Source organism: Oreochromis niloticus, linkage group LG16 (genome assembly GCF_001858045.2).
Source record: "Oreochromis niloticus isolate F11D_XX linkage group LG16, O_niloticus_UMD_NMBU, whole genome shotgun sequence".
In the NCBI taxonomy this organism is placed as follows: domain Eukaryota; kingdom Metazoa; phylum Chordata; class Actinopteri; order Cichliformes; family Cichlidae; genus Oreochromis; species Oreochromis niloticus.
Genome location: NC_031987.2, coordinates 6,635,036 through 6,655,944, shown reverse-complemented (window position 1 = coordinate 6,655,944; position 20,909 = coordinate 6,635,036). Strand labels below are relative to the sequence as shown.

Here is a 20,909-nt window from a genome sequence, read left to right as displayed (position 1 = left end):
CAGGTCTCACTACCATCTTCTAAACGTTCCCTTTCACTCTTGATGTTATTCTTCGGTCACAAATCACCTCTGCACCTGTGGCAGCTAACACAGAGAGACAGACAACCATTTGCACTCACACCTATGGGCAACTTATAATTACTTGTTAACCTTACCCCACTAAGTGGTTGTCTTTGGACTGTGTGAGGAGGTTGAGGTACCCATGGGGTGAACATCTTGGTGTTAGGCAACAGTGTTAACCATCACACACCATGCCGCCCTATATTATATTAAATTAAATTAAATTAAATTAAATTAAATTAATGTTACCTGCTTGATGTGACATCCTGTGTGCAGGGATAAGAACAGGCATGCCATTTGGACATTTCTTTATTTTCATTTGTTATTTAATTAAATATTAAATAAATATTTAAATATTATAATTAAAAATGTATTTAAACATTAAATAAATAACATTTATTTTGTTTTTTAAAATGTATGTTCATTGGCATATCGATAGGTGTGAACCGTTAGGGGGCGGGGAAACGGCCTTACAAGTCAAACCGTGGAGTTAAAAATAGCCCGGATAAAAACTCCTCCCTAAATCCGCGTCTACTTCCGGTGGTGTCCGTCTACGTCGTGCGGTCTGCACTGTCTGGGAGCTGAGCACAACAGGAGGAAAAAGCGTTTCTCTTGCAGCAGTTTGTTTGTGCAAATACCTTCACTGCTTGCTACTAGCCGTAAGTCTCCCACTCTGGGATTGTGGGAGGTTTCTTTTCCTTTTTTTATTTAATCGAAATCAACTTGGTTTATGAAGAGTGGTTATTCGGGTCCGGCTATATCCTGAAAAAAAAAAAAACAATCAAGGGAGGCGTTCCGTGTTTATACAACTAGTTGGGTTGCTGCTAAATACCGGTGTTACATCAGTTTCATAACAAGTGCTGTGAACATAAGTTAACTTGGTGCCTCCTAGGTTATTTTAAGGCTAGTGTGGCGTGCTGTTACACAAAAGTTAAGCAGTCAGTGACTTCAGCATTGCTCTGTGCGGATTTTTCTGGCTCTTTGTGTAATATCATCTATGTGTCTGCTGACAAGAGCAGCAGTTAATGACCACAGTGAACACTCTTTGAGACTAATATTAAAATTTGAGTCATTAACCCCCGCACTCAGTGCTGTATATATGTAATTTGTTAGTTAAAATAACGATGCACTTACTGGCCTCTGCTAGCCGTTTTAATAACAACTTGAGCTCTGATCTGTCCTTTATCTATTTAGAAAGTGTGTCAGAGGCCAAAGTTCAACCGGTTACATAAGGCCCTCCACCCCCGTTATTGTTATCATACCTGGAGGGCAAAGTACTACAGACGTACTTTGGTAATATAATTTGATTTTCAAAATAACAGCTGGACCATATAGAGATTAAATTCATGCCGTTACAGTCAGCTTGTTTTTTCAGAGCTAAAGCCGGTAGATGCCGTTACTGTGATTATCTACTTATCAGCCACTTTATTCGATACACCTTGGTGTTACCTGTGGGGTTTTTTTGTTTGTTTGTTTGTTTTTTGGGTTTTTTTGTCCAATTTTGTTGATCCAATGTGAATTATAGCCTAAGTTTCCTGTTCTTCGCTGACAGGATCGGCACCTGGTATGGGCATTAGGTCTGTCTTCCTTAGGATTGGACATTTTTCGTAATCAGAGACGCTCTTGTGGATAACTGTGATAATTATTTGAGTTAGAGTTGTTTTTAAGTTGCTGTTGTCAGCTCGAAGCAGATATTTCAACCATTTCAACCATATCAACCACATATTCTCTGGATTTTTTTTTTATTTATTTTTTTCATTTTTGGAACGTCTTCTGTAAACACCAGAAATGATTTTGTGGGCAACTTTTTTTTAATATGTCTAAATGGATTAAGTTCCAGGCTAATTTACTGATATTTGTGTTAATGAGTGTTTTGACTGGTGTATCTATTTAAAGGGACTGAGTGTTGATCATAGTTGATCATCCTATTGAATTTGATTGTTTTTGTGGAGTTTGTTTTTTCTTTTTGGTGCCTTTGAAGTATTGTGATGTGGGTTTTTTGTTTTGTTTTTTCTTTTTGTTCATTTTAAAATGCAAACAGATTAAAAGTTTCTGCCACTGAACTGCAACAAACCTTCACTGTTGTCTAAGAACTTAAAATTAGTCTTGAATGTAAATGAGACTAAACACAAGAGATTACTGTGAGTTTCACGTAAGAGTTAAGTGTGAGGAAGCTTTCATTTTAAAAGTTGGATTTATTTATTTGAATTTTTTTAGCAAAAGACATCAGAGGTACCCATTTAGACATGGGGTGAAAATGCTAAATAAGAGGTAGATTAGTGATGTTGGATTATGGTGCTGTTATCTATAAATACACCTCCACCCCTAAATCCCTGCAATCAGTTTCTCTTCACCACGATGCTCAGCTCTTTGAATTCCATTTATACATTCAACCTCCAGGTGCTTTAACACAAAACAGGTGGAATAGCTTTTTTTTTATAATGTGTATAACAGAAGTGAAAAGTTGTTTTGTGAATGTCTTTCTGTCCACAGACCAGGATGAATGTGGGTGTGGCTCACAGCGAGGTGAACCCAAACACCCGAGTGATGAACAGTCGAGGGATTTGGCTGACCTACGCACTTGGTGTTGGTGTGCTTCACATCGTGCTCCTGAGCATACCCTTCTTCAGCGTGCCCGTGGTGTGGACTCTAACAAATGTCATTCACAACTTAGTAAGTTCAGTTTTCTCTCATGCTGTGTCAGTGCTGCTATCCAAGCTTCAGAAACAAGCCAGGCTGTCCAGGGTTTTTTCTACATAGAGAAAGGCTGTTTAGATGGTGCCAAAAGGAGCAGCAAAAATTATGATTGAGGGGAAAAAAAGAGAATGCTGTGAAGGTTTGAATTGCAGTGCATAAACTGAAATATGACATCTCTGACTTCAAGCTGCTGTATTTTACACAGGCGCTGCACAAGCCAGCTAAACTGCAGTGTTTTGGTCATGATTTTCAGTCTGTTCACGCTCCAAATGTCTTGCAGGAAATGCTCTAAATTACAGCCCAGACTGACCTGGTGGATTGAGCAGTAGTTTATTTCTGGTTTGCCAACACTCACATGTTACACGCCTTCGTTAACCTGTTTCAGCAGCAGCTCTGATCCAAGTCTTGCACTTGCTGTGTCCAAAGATATGAGGATCTCATGGATTAACTTTTATTTCCATTAGCGACGTCCCCACAGCAACAGGAAAACCAGCATGTGCTCAAAGTAGAATTCATCCACCGTTAAAGTTTCTCTCCTGCTCTCTGTGCTCACATCAGTGGTATTTTTAATTGAGTACATTCATAAACCTTTTCTCAGGAGCTCGCGTTACTCTTTTTGTCAGACAACTGTCAGGCAGCCTTTCAAAAAATTTGCTAAACCAGCTATTTAAAAAAACGAAGTTGTAAAATGACCACTCGGAGAAGAGTCTGAAGTCATAATAGGCTGAAGCTTCTTTTTGACTGATATGCTGATGGCTTGTGGTCAGAAGCTTCTTCAGAGTTCTATGCTGGTTACATCCTGTAGCAGTGAAAACTGGGGTGGTTTGGTTTTTTGTTTTTTTTGTTGTTGTTTTTTTAAACATGAATGCAAACCAACTCTCGCAGTTTCCTTGAAAAGGGACACTTCGCTGGATATTTAAGTCTCTAAAACTTACCTTGTTCATTTTAACTAGAACTGTGCATTTGTTTATTTTTACCCAGTTACTCAGGTAAAATACCGACAGTGATGCGCTTTCTTTATTTTATTTTTTTTCTTTTAAGATGGACCAGAGCCCTACATCTTTGCTAATATAAGATTTCTCTAATCTGGTTAGTAATGGTCACATGTCACAGAAAAATGGTCAAATAATGCAGCTGTGGTCATCTATTGAAGGCCTCCTCTGAGCAACACGATGTACTGATATTTTACTATACAGTATGTCTATTTATCTTGCTATGTTTTTAGGATTCTAGTGGTGTCAAAATATATCACGTTGTATTTTTGATTACTTTTGCATAAGTGGCATGGTGATGGTGATTTTGTTTATCTGTCTCCAAGTTTACTAAGGATCTGTATTGGTCCTGAAAAAGCCATATTGGTCAAAAGACTTATTAAGTACCTCCAAAATTTAATTTGAATAAATTTTCTTTTATTAGCAGGTTAATGAAAAACAAAGTTAAAATTGTGAATTTAACAGATAAAAGTGAGGTCTTCAAAATCCTTGTTTTGTTCTAACCAACAGTCCATAGTTAAAATAAATAAATACAATAATTTTCAGTGTTTGGCAAGAAAAGCATTAAATACTATATTATTTCAAGAAAGTTTTGTGTTAATTCTGATTTCTAACTCTTATCAGTTTGATTCAGGAACCCTGTTTTTTTTCTTAAGGTGGTTTTCCTTGTGACAGTCTGATGACTGACCTATTATGATAATTTCCCCACGCCTCAAAGTCTGACAAAAGTGACCTTTCATTGCTGCACGGCTGGCCTCAAATGAAGAGAGTTGATGTGGGTGACATCATCGAACAGTTTGAGCTCAAGGATTGTGTATCACAGCCAATAAGGAAGGCTATTAACAGTAACGGCTGAGGTCAACTATAGCCTATTGTTTTCCACCACAATACACCATCAGTGTGGTGATTATTTCTTGGCCGTATGTCAGCGCTTTAGTTTCATTACATTTCCCTCTGTATCGCAGCTATTTCCATCTAAAGCGCCAGTGTTTTGGACACAGACATGTAATTAGAACCTCCCAAGATGGCTAACTTAAGAGGGCAATCCAAAAAGTAAGGTCTTCTATTGTTTTAGAAATACAAACAACCATTTATTTTCCATAATATTTGCATCATTTTAAAGCTTGAAGACTTATTTTTCTGCATAATCACCATTTTGGTCGATGCATTGTTGTAGACGCTGTGGCAGTTTTACAATGCCCATGTCATACCCGCTCATGGCCGCTGCAGAATCGCCTTCTGGACAAATGTTCTTTCAACTTTGGGAACAGGTGGTAGTCACTGGGTCTGAAGTCCAGACTGTAGGGTGGGTAGGTGAAGTTCCAACAAAAGTTTGGCAGGAGATCGACATGGGCATTGTAAAACTGCATCGACCAAAATGATGATTATGTAGAAAAATAAATAAGTCTTCGAGTTTTAAAATGATGTAAATATTATGGAAATTAAATGGTTTGTACTTCTAAAACAATTGGAGACCTTACTTTTGGGATTGCCCTCGTAGTTGACAATAAGAGGACATCACATTTTTCAACGTTTTCTTTTTGGCTGGTCTCTCAGTACCTTATTGACCGCAGTTTCCACTCCACAGGGAATGTATGTCTTCATGCATGCAGTCAAAGGCACCCCTTTTGAGACCCCTGACCAAGGAAAAGCCAGACTTCTTACTCACTGGGAGCAGCTCGACTATGGCGTGCAGTTCACCTCATCTAGAAAGTTCTTCACCATCTCCCCAATTATTCTGTACGTATTCTATACTAATGATTCTGTCTGAACCTGTTGTCTTTAGACATGTACCTCCAACCCTGATAGTTCTGTAGACATTACCATGTGGATCTAAATGAGAGAATGCCAAGTGGAAACTTCTAGGAAAATGATACTAGTAAGATGGAAGTAACAAAAACTTTGATTCCATGAATGCCTGTTTGAGCCTGGCTCCAGCAGTGACACAGACTCCCATGTTAAAATGCTGAACTCTACAGCAGAAATAAGATGTTTACAGCGTGCCACAAAAAACCTTTTAGTTTCTATGGTTGTACTAGAGTAAACCATTAGCCATTGGTGGTAGACTCCACATCCTAGTAACTGCACAGCAAACGGTATCAATTAACAGATAATTAACACACAATTCTCTGGAAGGCACAAACTCTGTAGAGAGGTACAGCTCAGTGACTCTAATTGGCTGAGGTGAAGCCTGGCTACACATCTCAACTTCCACATATGAGTCAAAGAGACTGTGTCCCTGAAAATAAAAACTTCTAAGCATTACTGGGTCTGAGCAGAGGATATGTGTGTCTTTTATTTTTTATTTTTATCCTATAAATGGTTTCAGGACTTTGTCCCTGAACCTATCATTTTACGTGGTTAGAGGAGTTCCACAGGGTTCAGTATTGGGTCCAATCTCATTCACATTGACCAATTATGATGTCCATTTTTATGATGGTGACATAGTTCTGTACTGTATAGTTGTTATGAAAGTGTGAAAGACAGGAAAGTATTCATAGAGCCCAGTGGCAGACTGGGAAAAATGTTTTTAATTTTTTTTTTTTTTTTTTTTAAGTTTGTGTCTGTGGAAAGTGACTCACTTTAGGAGGCATTGTATTTATCTATTTTTATTTGATTGAAACCAAAATGCTGCAATGCATTTCTAACACACTGTCTTTTCCCCCCCACCTTTACAGATACTTCTTGGCAAGTTTCTATACAAAATATGACACAACACACTTTGTCATCAACACTGCCTCGCTTCTGAGTGTCCTGATCCCCAAACTGCCGCAGCTGCATGGAGTCAGAATTCTTGGCATCAACAAGTATTAATAATTGTAAATGCTGCTGCTCCTCTCAGCAACTGAAGCTAATTCCTGTGTAGTTTGTACCGCCGATGTGTGTACTAAGTCATACAGTTTGTGTAACGACCACTGTTGTCGTATAGTAACACCAGAGGGGTGCACTACGAAACGAGGTACGTTGAGCCTAAAGAGTTTTCAGCGTCATGAAGGTAGCTCTGTTTTTGTTTTTGTTTTGTTTTTTTTTTAACCAGGTGACTCAGCTCTGGGTGGAGGCTACGTTCAAACTTTTTGTTTAAAATGATCTGTTAATGAGCAGTACAGATTTTCAGCTGAGGTTATATATGCAAAACCTGTTGAGCCGTGTGTTTGTAATGCCGCCCAAAGAAGCTGTGCAGTTTTAGTTGAACAAACTGTTACAGCAACAGGGATTTAAGTGCATTAGGCTGGTGATGCAGAAAAAGTGCTTTTATGTTTGTTCATAATTTCCTGCTGATGTAAAGCAGAGTAGAACACTGATTTGTCTGATATTCAGTCAGTATATTTACTTCCACTTTGATTTGGCCAAAAACTCAAGTGATTTTCATCCTTTATTATGGGACAGGGTCCTGCCTGAATGCACTTCCTGAGTTGTGTTAGGAATAAACTGTAGCAAAGAGAAAACACTGAGCAGTGTGTGATTGCAAAGCTCCACAGCTCTGCCCATGTTAATCAAAATTCTTAACATCTTTAACGTTTGCTGATCTCTCCTTCAAGATCGTTTCCTTGGACACCACTATGGCTAGTTTTAGATGGCTCCCTGGATTTGAGCTTCGTTGTCATGACTGACTTGAAATTTGCTCTCTGAGCAAGTTTAAACTTCAATAGACCTGACTTTTGTTATGAGGGCTCATTGCGTGTGCGTGAAACTGAACTCAAAAACTCAGTGCCCATCCTAGAACTTGTTCCATGCACTTCCACCCCATAAATAAATCCTAATGGAAAAGTTGACAATGAGTCAAGGGGCCAACTAGAACAGGGTTCCTGCAGACTGATTTTGAAAGGTGTCTGAATCTGAAAAGGCAGCCCTAGTTTTTATTAAAGTCTCGAAATTCCTCAGATTTGGAGAGGTAATTTATAATCTTAAAATGTGGTGGCTAGTTGGTCAGAGCAGTTGCATTCCTCACTTTACTCAGAAATGAAGAAACGTAAATTCGCTGAATATTGGCTCTTCATCCAAGCATTTGTGTATGAGTCACAATATGTTTTGTTCAGGAAGTGCCACAATGGGAATGAAGGTGCGGGGGAAAACCCTTACAAGTTTTGGTTCAGTTGCAAGCAGTTCTGACTAGTTGCCCTACATTGCTTACCTGCATAGCTTAGCTTTTTGCTCAACTACAACTATACGAGACAAACATGCGTCTAAAGCAGTGAAATCTATATGTAATACTTCTTACCCTGTGGAGGCTTCATCTTTTTTGCACATGCATTGGGTTTTGTACAGCACTTTTTACCTCCTGAGGTCAGACATCCTAAAGCGTATGTGGCAGAAAGCAAATTAGCTGAAGCTGTACAGAAGAGATGACCATTGTTTCAATGTCTGAAACATGAAGCCAGTGCATTAGCGCCTTATCTGCAGTCTTTTAATGGTCAAGTAATCTGGCTGCATAAAGAAGCCAGATTTTATGGAAATCTTTGGAATAATTACCCTTCCCTCCCCCTAATTCATCCACTTACTACATTTTCTATTTTTAAATATTTAAAACATGCAGTTGTTGTTGTTGTTGTTGTTGTTGTTGTTGTTTTTTTTTTTTTGTTTGTTTGTTTTTTTTAAATTAAGCTCCCCATCAGGGTCAAAGGCTATAGTTATGTGAATGACAAGCCAATGCTACAGGAGTTGGTCAGATCCAACCCATCCTCGTGGTGCCTGGTGTCGTAAAGCTGAGATGGCAACAGCACATACTGGCACAGACGCAAATTGAAATGAAAGTGAAAAAGCTGTGATTCAGGCGAACTGGGAGTGATTCAGGACATGATACAGAAACAGTGTGAGGAGTCAGTACTTCCATGGAGCGATCAAAAAATCAGCGTGCATGAGGAGGCAATGTTGAAGGGAATGGTTTCATTTTTTTATGGGCAGAGATTCATAACTTTTGTATTGAGTCCCATCTTTGTAAGAAACTTTCTTTCTGGCCTGATGTTTGGCTGTAGTAATTATCGTAAAGTCTTCGCTGCTCAGTGTGATCTGCTCCTTTTTTGTTCAACACAGAGTCGGGATAAACACATCTCACCTTCATGACGCCTGTTATCTCTGGCAGGAGGCCTGGCTGTGTTCAGTTTGCTTTGTGGTGCATCCCTCTGGTTTAAAGATGATATGTCTGTACATGACAGGATGCCATACGCATTACTAACTTATGTGAATATTTAATGATGTATTGGGCGGGCCCAGGCATCAGTGAGGCTTTTGGTTGAGTTTAATTTTCTTCCTTTCTTTGCTCTCAGCTCACACACAGTGATGCAAATTGTGTTTCTAGTCACAAAGATGTTGCAAATGTATTTTTCAAATATGTCTTATTTTCCAAATATGTCTTACTTTGTGAGGGTAGGAGCCCGTGGCTCGCTGTTTACCGGTACACTCTGGTTTTGTAACGGGTGTCAGACATTTTTGTGCTGAGGAAGAACAGAATCAAGCTCTTCATGTGCATGGTTTCCTTTGTGAATCATTTGTAACCAATCAGAACAGCAGGCTTTTCTCATTGTTGTGTGTCTGTGTGTGTATGTGTGTGTATGTGTGTGTGAGTGAGTGAATATTATGTCCTTTATGTAGAAATGAGACAGATTATTGTTGTCAGATTAAGTGTTTACTGAGGGAGCTCCACAGTGTCTTTGTGATGAACTTACACTCATGTAGCCACTCTCTTCATATTTTGAGGGATTATTTGATTTGTTTTTGTTTTTTGGCTATGATTGAGGCAGCGAGTCCTACTTTGTTTGGCCATAGCTTGTAGTACTTGATATTTCTGGTTCTTAATCTTATTAAAATGTTTGCCCTCCATCTACACCGTCTCACAGCTCTTAATTGCTTCCTCGAGTTTCTGAAGTTGACGACTACAATGAGGCTCTCAGGTACTTTCCCACAAAGTATAAGCCGAGAAATGAGGAAGTCTTTCAGGAAATATCAGAATTTCACAGATGTTTCTCTTCAGGCTCTGAAGAGTAATAATCAGCTGTATTGGATACCTTTGTTTTGGAGTGCTATCGTCACAGAGCTATCAGGTTTCATCTACATAAAGGCATATTAAATAGGAGCTATTCTGTTTACTTCTACCTGCATGTCTTCATTAGATTTTATTACTCAGTTCAAAATAATCCATATTTATCTCATACTGGGTTTATCCTCAGTTTATCCCCTGTCCAAAACAAGAAATTTTAGCCCCTCCCCTTTTAGGTCAACTTTCCTCACACAACCAGAAGCTTTCAACAGCCTGAGATGACCATATTAGTGATACACCCTCTATAACTTCACATAGATCAATGAGTAGATGAAAACTCTGAAACAGAATTTGAAGCAGTCTGAAGTCTGAGCTGGCCCTGTGGCCTTTAAAATAAATACACCACCTAGAACAAGTTATTTAAAGTTGAGTGTCTGCTTCATAAGGTTAAGCCAACATTCAGCTTGACTGTATCGGGCGTTTTTAAAGAAACTCCTCATAGTTTAGTTTTAGTGAACTATAATCACCTAAGCTTAAAAACTAAAACTACACGTGGGGACAAAAACAGTTTCTGAATCTTAATCATCTGTGTAATGTGAGTCTAAATTATAAATTAAAACTAATCAAATAAATATCAAAGAAATACTGCTTGTGATTTTCTCTAGAACTTTCCTCTAGCTGAAGTTGGAATGAATGAATTTGTTTGCAGTAAATGAAATTGACCACTAGATGGAGACGAACACACATCTCTGAGCACTCACTGGTTTTGCAACTTTAGATTAAATGTAATAATAAATGTCTCTCTGGATATTTGACACAAAGGCACATTGAACAGCAGTTCAGTGTTTTAACCCGGAGCTGGTTTATGGGTGACGATGTATAAATATGTTACATAACACATGAGGATTGTTTTTGGCAAAGCAGAGAAACAGTTTCTGCAATCAGATCAGACCAAAGCAGAAAATGCCGAATTATCCTTTTCACTAATGTATACTTCAGTCCCCTAATGGATCACCGTTTTTTTCACTATTCTGAGCTAATGGGAAAAAAAAAACTAACAGTAGTGCTGTGCAATACTGCAAATTTTGTATCAATACAATATTTAAAAAAATAAAATAAAATTACAGGACGAGTATTGCCAATACCAATACTCATACTTTCCTCTTATAAAGGCAGTTTATGGAGGTAAAAGCAGTGTCATGACTTATGAGACGAATCATCAATAATTTACAGTTCACTGAGTTTTAATTTACACAACATCCATTAATATAGCAAAACACACCTTTCAGCTTTTCGTGTATATTGAAACTGGCTTTTTTTGGAGAGCAGGAATGAAATTCGCCTGATTGTAAAGCATTTTCTGCTATTTTAAATGTGCTATTGGCTATAAATAAAACAGACATGATTGTCAACACAAAAAGATTCAGACATTTTTCATAGCACATGTTTGAGGTATATTTCTTTTAATATAAATTTACAAGTAATGCAACTGAGTTGGCTGCATACTGAACTTGGAAAAAAACAAAGTATCGATACAATACCAGATCGATCCATTACCAGGTTATTATAGATATTATCGATATTTGAATCGATCCCACCTGTAGAGACAAAACCAGAACACAGACTATGAGAGAAGTGGATGTGTTGTGGGGGAAAGAGGGACTGTCATGGGAACATTACGGATATCAAACCCTGCAGCAGACTGGTGGTGCATGAGGCCTCTCGCCCTCTAGTAGTTGGGTTAGGCTTCCCTCCATAACAAAGGGTAAGCGGGATAGAATGAATGGACGATTGACTATTATATCACATATTAAATGTCATGATCACATTTTAATCGAATGCATTTTAATGTACTAGAATTACATAAATGAAAGAATTATGTAAATATATAAATAACTGCTATCAGCCCTATGAATGAAACTCATGGCAGAACACTATTGAGAGCTCTTTTATTTCCCCCTGTGATGTTTTGCATGCAGCATAGGTTTTCCCACTTTGGGGAATTAAATAAGTGTGGGAATAACGTATCTTTTGTCTAGTGTGTTCACCTTTTTCCCGAAGCCTTCCTTAGTCACCGCATTTACATTGGTGATTTCAGTGTGTCTTTGTGCACTGGATGGATACGCTGACTCACCGGACTGGCTCGCTTTCAGAATAAGAAGCTCCTCACCTTCTGTTGTGTCAAATTTGAATTTTTTAGTTTTTTTACGTTAACTCATCCAGACTCTACCTCCAGGAAACTTAAGCTGTGCGGGGGCAGCTGTGACTTTTTCCGCGCAGACACATCATCAGGTAGTGATTCAAGGAGTTTGCTTGGTTTGCTTTCGCTTTGTAGAAGCACACATTTTCTGTTTCAGCCAATCATGTACATTTACTTTTGAGAAGCCAAATTCAATTATTTTTGCAGTTAAACTTCAAGCTCTGCAGAGTTATCAGAAATTTATTAAATTACTGGGTAGGAGATCAAGAAAGGAAGGGATCTCAACAGAGGCTGTTTATGTTAAGGAGCCAGAGTTCTGTGCTAAACCCCTCCCTCTGATGCTGAAATAAAATAATTCTTTATCATTTATTTGATTTGTACGGTCAGCAAAGAGGAGTGATGATCAGCTGAGAAAGAGCACTACAGCCGTGATGTTTGCTTTGAGAGTGTTGATGGAGAAGTACCAGGAGAGGAACTGAGGTCCTGCATGAGGAAGTGGCAGAGAAGTATGAGGATAGTGAGGTGTGTGGCAGGAGTGACTTAGCTTAAAGGGATTATATCAGTGATCTGCTCTGAGCCTTTTCTTGTTTACAGTGGTGATGGGCAGTCTGACAGGCGAGGTCAGGCAGGAGCCTCCATGGACTGTGAGGTTTGCAGAAAACACTGTGATCTGCAATAAGAGTGGAGAGCAAGTGGAAGAGAGCCTGGAAAGGTGGAGGTATGGTCTGGAGAGAAGAGGAATGAAAGTCTAATAAAAGCTAGACAGAATATGGGAGAATGACAGGGAGACCAATTTAAATGTGACGGTGCAAGGAGCAGAGGTAGTAAAGATAGATGAGACAAGACTAGAAATGAGTACATCAGACGAACAGCTCGGGTTTTGGGGTCTGAGATGGTTTGGACATGTGCACGGGAGGTATAATGGATATACTGGACAAAGGATGTTGAGATGGAGCAGGAGGAAAAGAGGAAGACCTCAAATCAGGTTCATAGATGTAGAAGGGTTTGTGTGACAGAGGAGAATGCTAGGGATAGGGTGAGATGGAGGCAGATAATCTGCTGTAGCGATCCCTAAAGGGAGAGGGCGAAAGGCAAAGAAGATTTATATGATCAGCAGAAATCACACAACAATCAGGCAAACGGTTATAATTCAAATAAGTCCAGAATAAAACAGCAACACTAAGAATCCACTTAGATATTAAAAAGACCAGTTTCAGCCCAGACAAATGTGTTTTTCAGGTCTTGAGCTCCTAAGCTCTAGAAATGTGTCCAGTATCTTCATCTGAAGGATTTACCAAAAACTGCCCATCCTTAGTTATTACAGCTGAAGTTAACTTCAGAAGGATTTTCAGAGTTACAGTCCCTTGAAAAACAAAGTTTATTTGAAATTTGATGCTTCAAAAGTTGTATTTTGCAGTCCTCATAGCTTCATGAATACAGAAGGTTTTCATGGCTAAAAAATAACTCTGTTAAAAAAGTGCAACCGAATCTACTTGACACCCAAGTGTCACAATCTAAACAACGCACATCTGAGTCATGGAATATACCACAGTTTCAGTAAACTGCACCAGTTTAATATGCATGAAGTAGAGGAGCAGAAACTCTAGCATTGCTACCCTGGATGTCTGTATTGGTTTCTGATAATTCACTGGAGAAAACTTCACAAAGTGTATTCAGGGTAAACATTCCAAGGTCATAGCACCATGTGGCATGGGCAGCTGCGATAGGTCTCCTTCGATGAATTTGGATGCAAGGCTCATCTTCTAGTTTAAGTTGTCCTGTGTCCTCCTGTGATATTTGTCAGGGTTGAAAATGTCATCTGGACATCTCCTACAAGTAAGAATAAGGCTGCAAATTGCTGGAAAACTGAGGCGAATTAAAAAGAGCCAACTCCCACATACTTTGAGGGCCTGTAACTTGATAAATATTCATAAAAAAGACGGAAAAGATTTGCATGGCTTTATTAAACATACTAAAGTTATTTTGCAAATAAATGTTAATAAATGATCAGTTTAAGTATCAGTGTCAAAATGTGTAGCTTAGATAACCAGAAGTTTGATTGTTGTCATCATCCATATGTTTCCATGTTTGACTGGAGTCAAAGTTTTGAAGTTTGTTTCTTTTTCTGTCCTTTTATGACTCACCTGAATTCCCTTGAGTGATGAGCTCCATCTAACAGCCCTGCATACTTCACTAATGAGCTTTCATTTCCTTTTACCGGTACATTATCAGATCGTTGGCCCCACAGGTTCCATTAACCTCGACGACTGAGATGGACAGCGTGCATCACCTGCTGTCCATTTCAGAGCAAATCTGGTCCCGCGGGGAGATGTTCCTAAGTATGCACTCTGTGATTTTCTCTGTTTACTGTTCATGAGGTAAAGTAGCTACAGTCATAAGTGTGGAGAAGGGTGCAACGGGTACATCAATTGGACTGTTTCAGGAACAGAGATGAGCAGTAACGCATTAAGCGTTACTGTAATCCAATTACTTTTCCCAAGTAACGACTAAAGTAAGGGATTACTATTGCAAAAAAGTAATTAGATTACTGTTACTTTCTCGTAAGCATGCTGCGTTACTAAACCGTGATTTTGTTTGTGAGAGTGTCTCATGACAATGATGTACAAGTGTGCAACGTCTGTCATAGCAACAGACGTGTGTAGATCAACAATGGATATTATGGAGTGCAGGAGAGAGTACGACCATGCAGAGTTTAAAGCTTGGAAGTACTGACATAACCATGAGTTTGATTCCATAAAAAGTGTCAAAAACCTTAGCTTTTGCTGTACACTCTGCGTGGGAAGAAAACTTCTCACTACACCAAAAGTTAAACTTCAAATCTGAGCAAGCACCGAGCACACTATTATTGAAATGTGAAATTCACAGAAAACCCCCCAGATCCCCCCACTGACATGACCGCTGCGGCACCGGGCAAACCTCCACCAGCCTCACAGGTGAAAATAGATTTAAGAGCAATAGCACTAAGTGCCACTAAAACTTTGATTTTATTTATTTTTTGCTGTGTTTTACTTGCATTTATTTGAAAGAGTCAATGTAAACACAAAAAATATTTTATTTTATATGGTGGAATTTGAAGAAAATAGGTTTAAATGTTAAACAAATTTATTCCGATCAGAGGATTTTGCATATAATTTAATTTTTACTTGTTGCAATGTGCCTAAAGTTAAAAGATTAAAACTAATAAAACAAGTTTGAAAAATAGACTTTTTCGTTTGATTCAATTTTATATGATGGATTACGCAGAAAAAATAGAATTGGGATGAAAGTTCTATGGCTTTATAATGTATTCAGGTTGTGCATCATGTTTTTAAAAAAACTAAATAATAAGTAACGAATTACTTTTGAAAATAAGTAATCAGTAAAGTAATGGGATTACTTTCTTGGAGAAGTAATCAGTAATTAGTAACTAATTACTATTTTCAAGTAACTTGACCAACACTGGTCAGGAACGGGGAAAGTGGTGTTTTCCATTTATGTGTTGCTGTTTGGGTCCAGTGGAGGGTTCTACTTATAGCGGGAAATCAAGCCTCTGCATTGTGGCATACTGCCAACATATATGGCATTGGACTTTATCAGTCTTTGCTCAGTCTCTTGTAATTGTAATTATCACCAGATTTAGCCAGAGTTATTGTTTTATCAGGAAAAGAGATCCACATTCTGCGATTATATCTACAGAGAACACACGGCATGTATTTCTCATTGTTTTACGATTTGGCTTCTTTCCACGTGTGACCTTGTTCCCACTATTGTGTTGCCAGTTATCAGTGCTGATACAGAGACCTGTTAGGCTATCAGAGCATCCACAGTGCGAGAGAAGGACAGAGGGACTGAGGAGAGTGACTCTGAGAAGGAAGGTCTGTGGACGGCAGCGTGAGGGAGTGGCAGGAAAGGAAGGAAGACTGGTGAGGAGGGGCAGGGCGGTGGAGAGGTCGGGGAGGGTAAGGAGTGGTGGTGGAGGTGGGAGTGGAGCAGAGAAGCGATGAGGGAATCAGATTTCCTAGCATTAAGGCTGCAGAAAGGGGAGAGGAGAGGCTGGGCTAGATTTCCCTTCAGACCCTCTCAGACTTTAAAGGAGTTGAGAGCTCAGCTGGACTCTGCGAGTTTCTCTTATCCACCTCTGAAAGTCTGACTTCACATCCCTACTGAGGTTTCTCCTTTAGGTAAGTCTCACTCAGATACTAAATCACTTAAATCCGTTTTTGGATGAGTCATGCTTGTTTTCTTTAGCTCAGCTGGCTGCATGACTTTGCCAAAGTGATGCTTTGTAATGTTTCCTATTTCTGCGTCTGCTTCTAATTTACTGTACACAATCCTCCCTCCCCCAGCTGCTCTTTAGATTTAGATATTGTTTTACTGGACTGGAAAGAGCACTGGCAGTGCTTGTTCACTTGAATCTATTACAAGGTTGTGTGCAGATGTGTGCAGAGCCCTGGGTAAATATCCCCAAAGCTTCTGGGAACATTGAGCATTATTATGATGCATTAAATACTTTTAAATTAAAACTGCAAACTAGAGGCATTCACAGAGAATAAAGACAGAAGCTGCTGGCTGTCATGATTGGCCTATTTGTTCTCAACATATCCCCCTGAGTCATGTCCTTGTGTGCTTGTGTATCTGCATGTGGTCAGTATACTCCCTGATGAAATGACTGTGTGTGACTCACAGCCCTCAAAATAAAACATAACGTGAGCTAAGTGCAGCTTAAAAGTTTGGATTTTGAAAAAGGGTGTGTTAACCTTTCCGCAGAGGAAGTGGAAGGACTCGGACTATGAAAATGTCTGCAGTGAAAGCACAAAAGCATACATTAGTTAATTGAGCCAATAGCTTTCGAAAATAAGCTCTGCTTTAATGCTGTTGGATTGAGAAGCAAGTACAAATACATTCCTCGCATCACTTCAAGCATACTGTGGTGAGAGCTTAGATAAACTTACCCCGAGTGGAGGGGAGCTGTGGAAGAGAGCAACTATAGCAACTTTGAGACTCCCCCGCCATGGATTGTTTTGATGCATATTTATCAGCGAACAGCAGAGATAGAAGAAGAATGTCAGCTTTCATTGACATGTAGCAGCCAGTCTGCAGTGCACATCAATAAACTGACACGCTGTGTCAGTTTATCTGCTCAGAATGAGACTCTGAAAGCAGCAGATCATTGCTAAAGGCCAAAGTCCCCCCTAAAATCAAATGTACATGTTTTTCCTGTACTGTGTAGTGCTTTCTCTCCACTTGTTTATTTGGTGTGAGTTTCACAGCTTTATATCTATCAGCTGCAAAAATGTCTGCTAAATGTTTCTTACTTTGACATGCTCAAAGCATCAAATAAAAAAATACATTCAAAAATTCCTTGTTGTGAATAGTTTTGCCGGGGAACTACAGTGGCTTGCAAAAGTATTCGGCCCCCTTGAACTTTTCCACATTTTGTCACATTACAGCCACAAACATGAATCCATTTTATTGGAATTCCACGTGAAAGACCAACACAAAGTGGTGTACACATGAGAAGTGGAACTAAATCATACATGATTCCAAACATTTTTTACAAATAAATAACTGCAAAGTGGGGTGTGCGTAATTATTCAGCCCCCTGAGTCAATACTTTGTAGAACCACCTTTTGCTGCAGTTACAGCTGCCAGTCTTTTAGGATATGTCTCTACCAGCTTTGCACATCTAGAGACTGAAATCCTTGCAAATACTTATACTTTTGAATACTTTTGCAGGCCACTGTATTTTCTTTCCTCTGTCCTGCCCTGTCACTGTATAACAAGCAAGCGCCTCTCCTCTCATCATCAATGGACAGGATCTCCCTCCTGCACAGTGATACCTCTTGTGACTGTGGTTTAGTGGAAAGAAAATAGTTCCTCAATGAAACTTCACACAAGATTTGCATTTTGTTTGTTCTCTTTGGACTGATTCCTAGCAAGAGTAATAGCAGTTTTTAAACACCCCCCACCCACACACGCGCGCACAAACGCACACACACTCTCCTACACCCACAACCTGTACATTTGATTTTACTATATATTATATTATTGTAAAAACTATGGATACATTATAAAATTTAAATATTAGCTGACATATCGACACATATGTTTGCAAAATAGAGATTAATTTAATTCCAAGAAACTGTTGAAATTGCACTTCTTTTTCCTATACTGAAACTTCAATTATCTTATTATCTGGTGTGTCTAAACCTCTTTAGACCATCAGATAGGGAAGTTTCAAAACTGCCGTCTCCTGTATTGTTACACATTGGTTTTGCAGTTGCAGAGAGTCAGTGGATACCTCCCAAACAAACCCTTCAGTTTAAAGTAACAGTAAAGATTTTTCCTACCATCAGTGGCTCTGTAGATTCATTGTTTATACATTCACCTAACAGGCAAACGATTTCTGGTTTGATCTCGGGAGGAGACACAAATCCGTTTGGGGTTACATCAGGAAGGGCATAAAAATCAGCCAAATCAAACACGCAGAGTTGCTCACTGCGGTGATCCTGCGTGAAAAAGAGACCAGCCAAGAGAAGCCCGGTCCTCTCACCATCCAACACACATCACTGTGTCTGGTTGTTTAACTCAATGCCCGGTCGTTATCCAGCACTGCAGCAGGGAAGTGCTGAGTAAGCTAAAGGAAAGAAGCAAAGTGAGTTTGTGTAATGATAAAAATCAGACCCAGAGAAAACCTTCTGAACAAACAAAGATGGATATTATAATGTGATTATTTGCCGGCTATTTAGACAAAGGGACTGACTGAACTTTTGCAAAATCAGTTTAGTTTGGATTCAGGGGGAAATATTTGGAAGCACTTACTGACATCTGGTTCTTTTTAGAAACACACTTCCACTGGCATGTGTCGAGCGTAGAGATGGATCCTGAAGGTTCACGTGAGTAAAATTCTATTCGCTCACTCTGCGATGCAGAAGCTCTGACCTTTAAGCTGACTGCTAAATTCACCCCGGCTCTGATAGTGCAGTGTGTGAGAGGTTTGTGATCTTTGTGCAGGTATCCAAGATGATCCATACATTCAGGTGATGATGGCCGGGTCGACTCTGAGGAAAGTCAAGTCCCGCTCCTGGAAGAAGAATCGTTATTTTCGCCTTCTGGAGGATGGCTTGACGATCTGGTACAAGTCCAGATGGGCAGGGAGAGGCCACTCCACCTGTAAGAGCAGAAGCACACCTGTGTGTAATAACATGTTAGCTCCTTATTCATTTATTATTCATTTGGTAAAAATATCATCAAACAAGCCACTTTCTGTATTTTATGTTGTGGGGTTAATGAACAAAAAAAAAACCTCATAAGAGGCTTTAAATCATATGTAATTTATTGCACATAAAGCTTATGCTCATGACCACGCTTGTCTGATGGGAGGAGCTTTGTACTGAGAGGGAGGAGGTACCGGAGAGGGCTGTTAAGATTATACCTTCTGCAGCATTATGATGCAGACCATATCTACCCCACTGGCCCTTTCAGGGTCACATAACACCCCTCTTTCTTTGCATGCTCCTTCACTACAATTTAATTTATTTTAGCATTTCCTCTCGAGAAGAAAAGTTGTTGTTAGGATGGATGTTTTTAGGCTGTTTCTTGTGGACAGATCCAGGATAGCTGTTGCCCCCTGTTGCTAGTCTTTATGCTAAGCTAAGATAACCACATTTAGATTTTTATCTACACATTCAGGCCTATTCTCATTCCACAACCTGAGGCCTAATCACTTACACTAATGTCACCTGGTAAGTAGGGGTTTTGTTTGGAATTTTTTTCCTGAAGGCTTGCTAATCATGCCAGCATGCAAAGTCACAACACAAAGACTCATTCTGAGCTAGAAAAATATTCTAAGGGCTTAAAAATGAGAGGCTATAAGGAAGGGATTATAAATACTTCACTCACATCACATTGATGACACCAAAAAGTGTTTGAACTGTTCTTTGGGGGACTTTGTGGGGTTTTTTTTTTTTTGCTGTCATGACTTCAGACCTGATCCAGCATACTTTCTTTTTTTATTTACATGTTCAGTAAAGGCTTTGCTTTCCTCAGCTGTTTACATCCTCTAATGATTATTTGTTGCTGTTGTTTTTAAGCTTTCGGGCTCACCTGGCAACTCTGTGGTTAACAACACGAGGGTGTAAATTGCGTAACTCCGCAGCCAAAACCACAGAAAATGCAAATAAAAATTTGTGAGGCGGTAGAGCAGGTCCATCTACTAACTGAAGCTAGAGAGCTTGTGCAAATGGGTGAATGAGGAATATTATATATATTATATAGCTTTGAGTGCCATGTAAGAATCAGTCCGTTTGCCATTTAAAGCAGTCCTAGTCTTCACAGACTTAGCAGGGTGAGTCTGAGTCTGGAAATATGGACATGGCATACATGAGCATGGTGTTACTGTTCTCATCTAACTGTCAGCAAAAAAGCAAATAGGCACATTTCCCAAAGAGACTGTGCTGAGCTTACCTCAGCACAGTGGAGTCCTTTATAAACTGATTACCGACAGAGCCAAGCAGGCTCTAAGCAGGCCTGAGTTTTACTAAATAAGAAGTGATTATAGTAACAGCCATGGTGGTATTTCTTATGGCTTCATTTGGCCTATAGTGACAATGCTGTCTGGACAGCACAATTCAGCCACAGGCCCATTACATATTGGCCAAATGACAGGTGCGCAGTGGTACTAAGGGCCACATCTGCATCCACAGAAGCTTGTTATAATTTTAAGCCCACCTCATGACATTTGGACCACATCTGGGCCAAACCCATCAGAATGTGCTCAAAACCTTTTTTTGCATGTCCCAATTTTGCAATTAGAAAAAGAAAATTTCATAATTTATTCGTTCAGATTTTTCTTGCTAAACTCAGTATTTCCCCAGTGGTCATCCACATCCCACAGTCTGACTGCTGTAAACCATGTCTAACCACCTGATGACCTTTAGGCTGCATTTTGTCCACATGACATTTTGCAGCATCATAGCTAAACCAG

The 20,909-nt window shown here is 39.4% G+C and overlaps 2 protein-coding genes across 2 annotated transcripts in view; both read left to right on the top strand.

Moving 5' to 3' along the window:
• The first annotated feature begins 567 nt into the window (after positions 1 to 567).
• Positions 568 to 9,570, top strand: ormdl1 (ORMDL sphingolipid biosynthesis regulator 1). Its single transcript, XM_003458834.5, has 4 exons — positions 568 to 719; positions 2,554 to 2,733; positions 5,338 to 5,489; positions 6,428 to 9,570. Exons 2-4 carry the CDS (start codon positions 2,560 to 2,562, stop codon positions 6,561 to 6,563), a joined length of 462 nt encoding a protein of 153 aa, XP_003458882.1. The 5' UTR covers positions 568 to 719; positions 2,554 to 2,559; the 3' UTR covers positions 6,564 to 9,570.
• A 6,330-nt stretch (positions 9,571 to 15,900) lies between these two features.
• Positions 15,901 to 20,909, top strand: part of plcd4b (phospholipase C, delta 4b) — a 16,849-nt gene continuing 11,840 nt past the window's right edge. Inside the window, exons 1-3 of the mRNA XM_005464033.4 lie at positions 15,901 to 16,104; positions 18,766 to 18,819; positions 18,938 to 19,096. Coding sequence (XP_005464090.1) covers positions 18,801 to 18,819; positions 18,938 to 19,096 — 178 coding nt within the window. The 5' untranslated portion in view covers positions 15,901 to 16,104; positions 18,766 to 18,800. The remainder of the gene's footprint in view (positions 16,105 to 18,765; positions 18,820 to 18,937; positions 19,097 to 20,909) is intronic.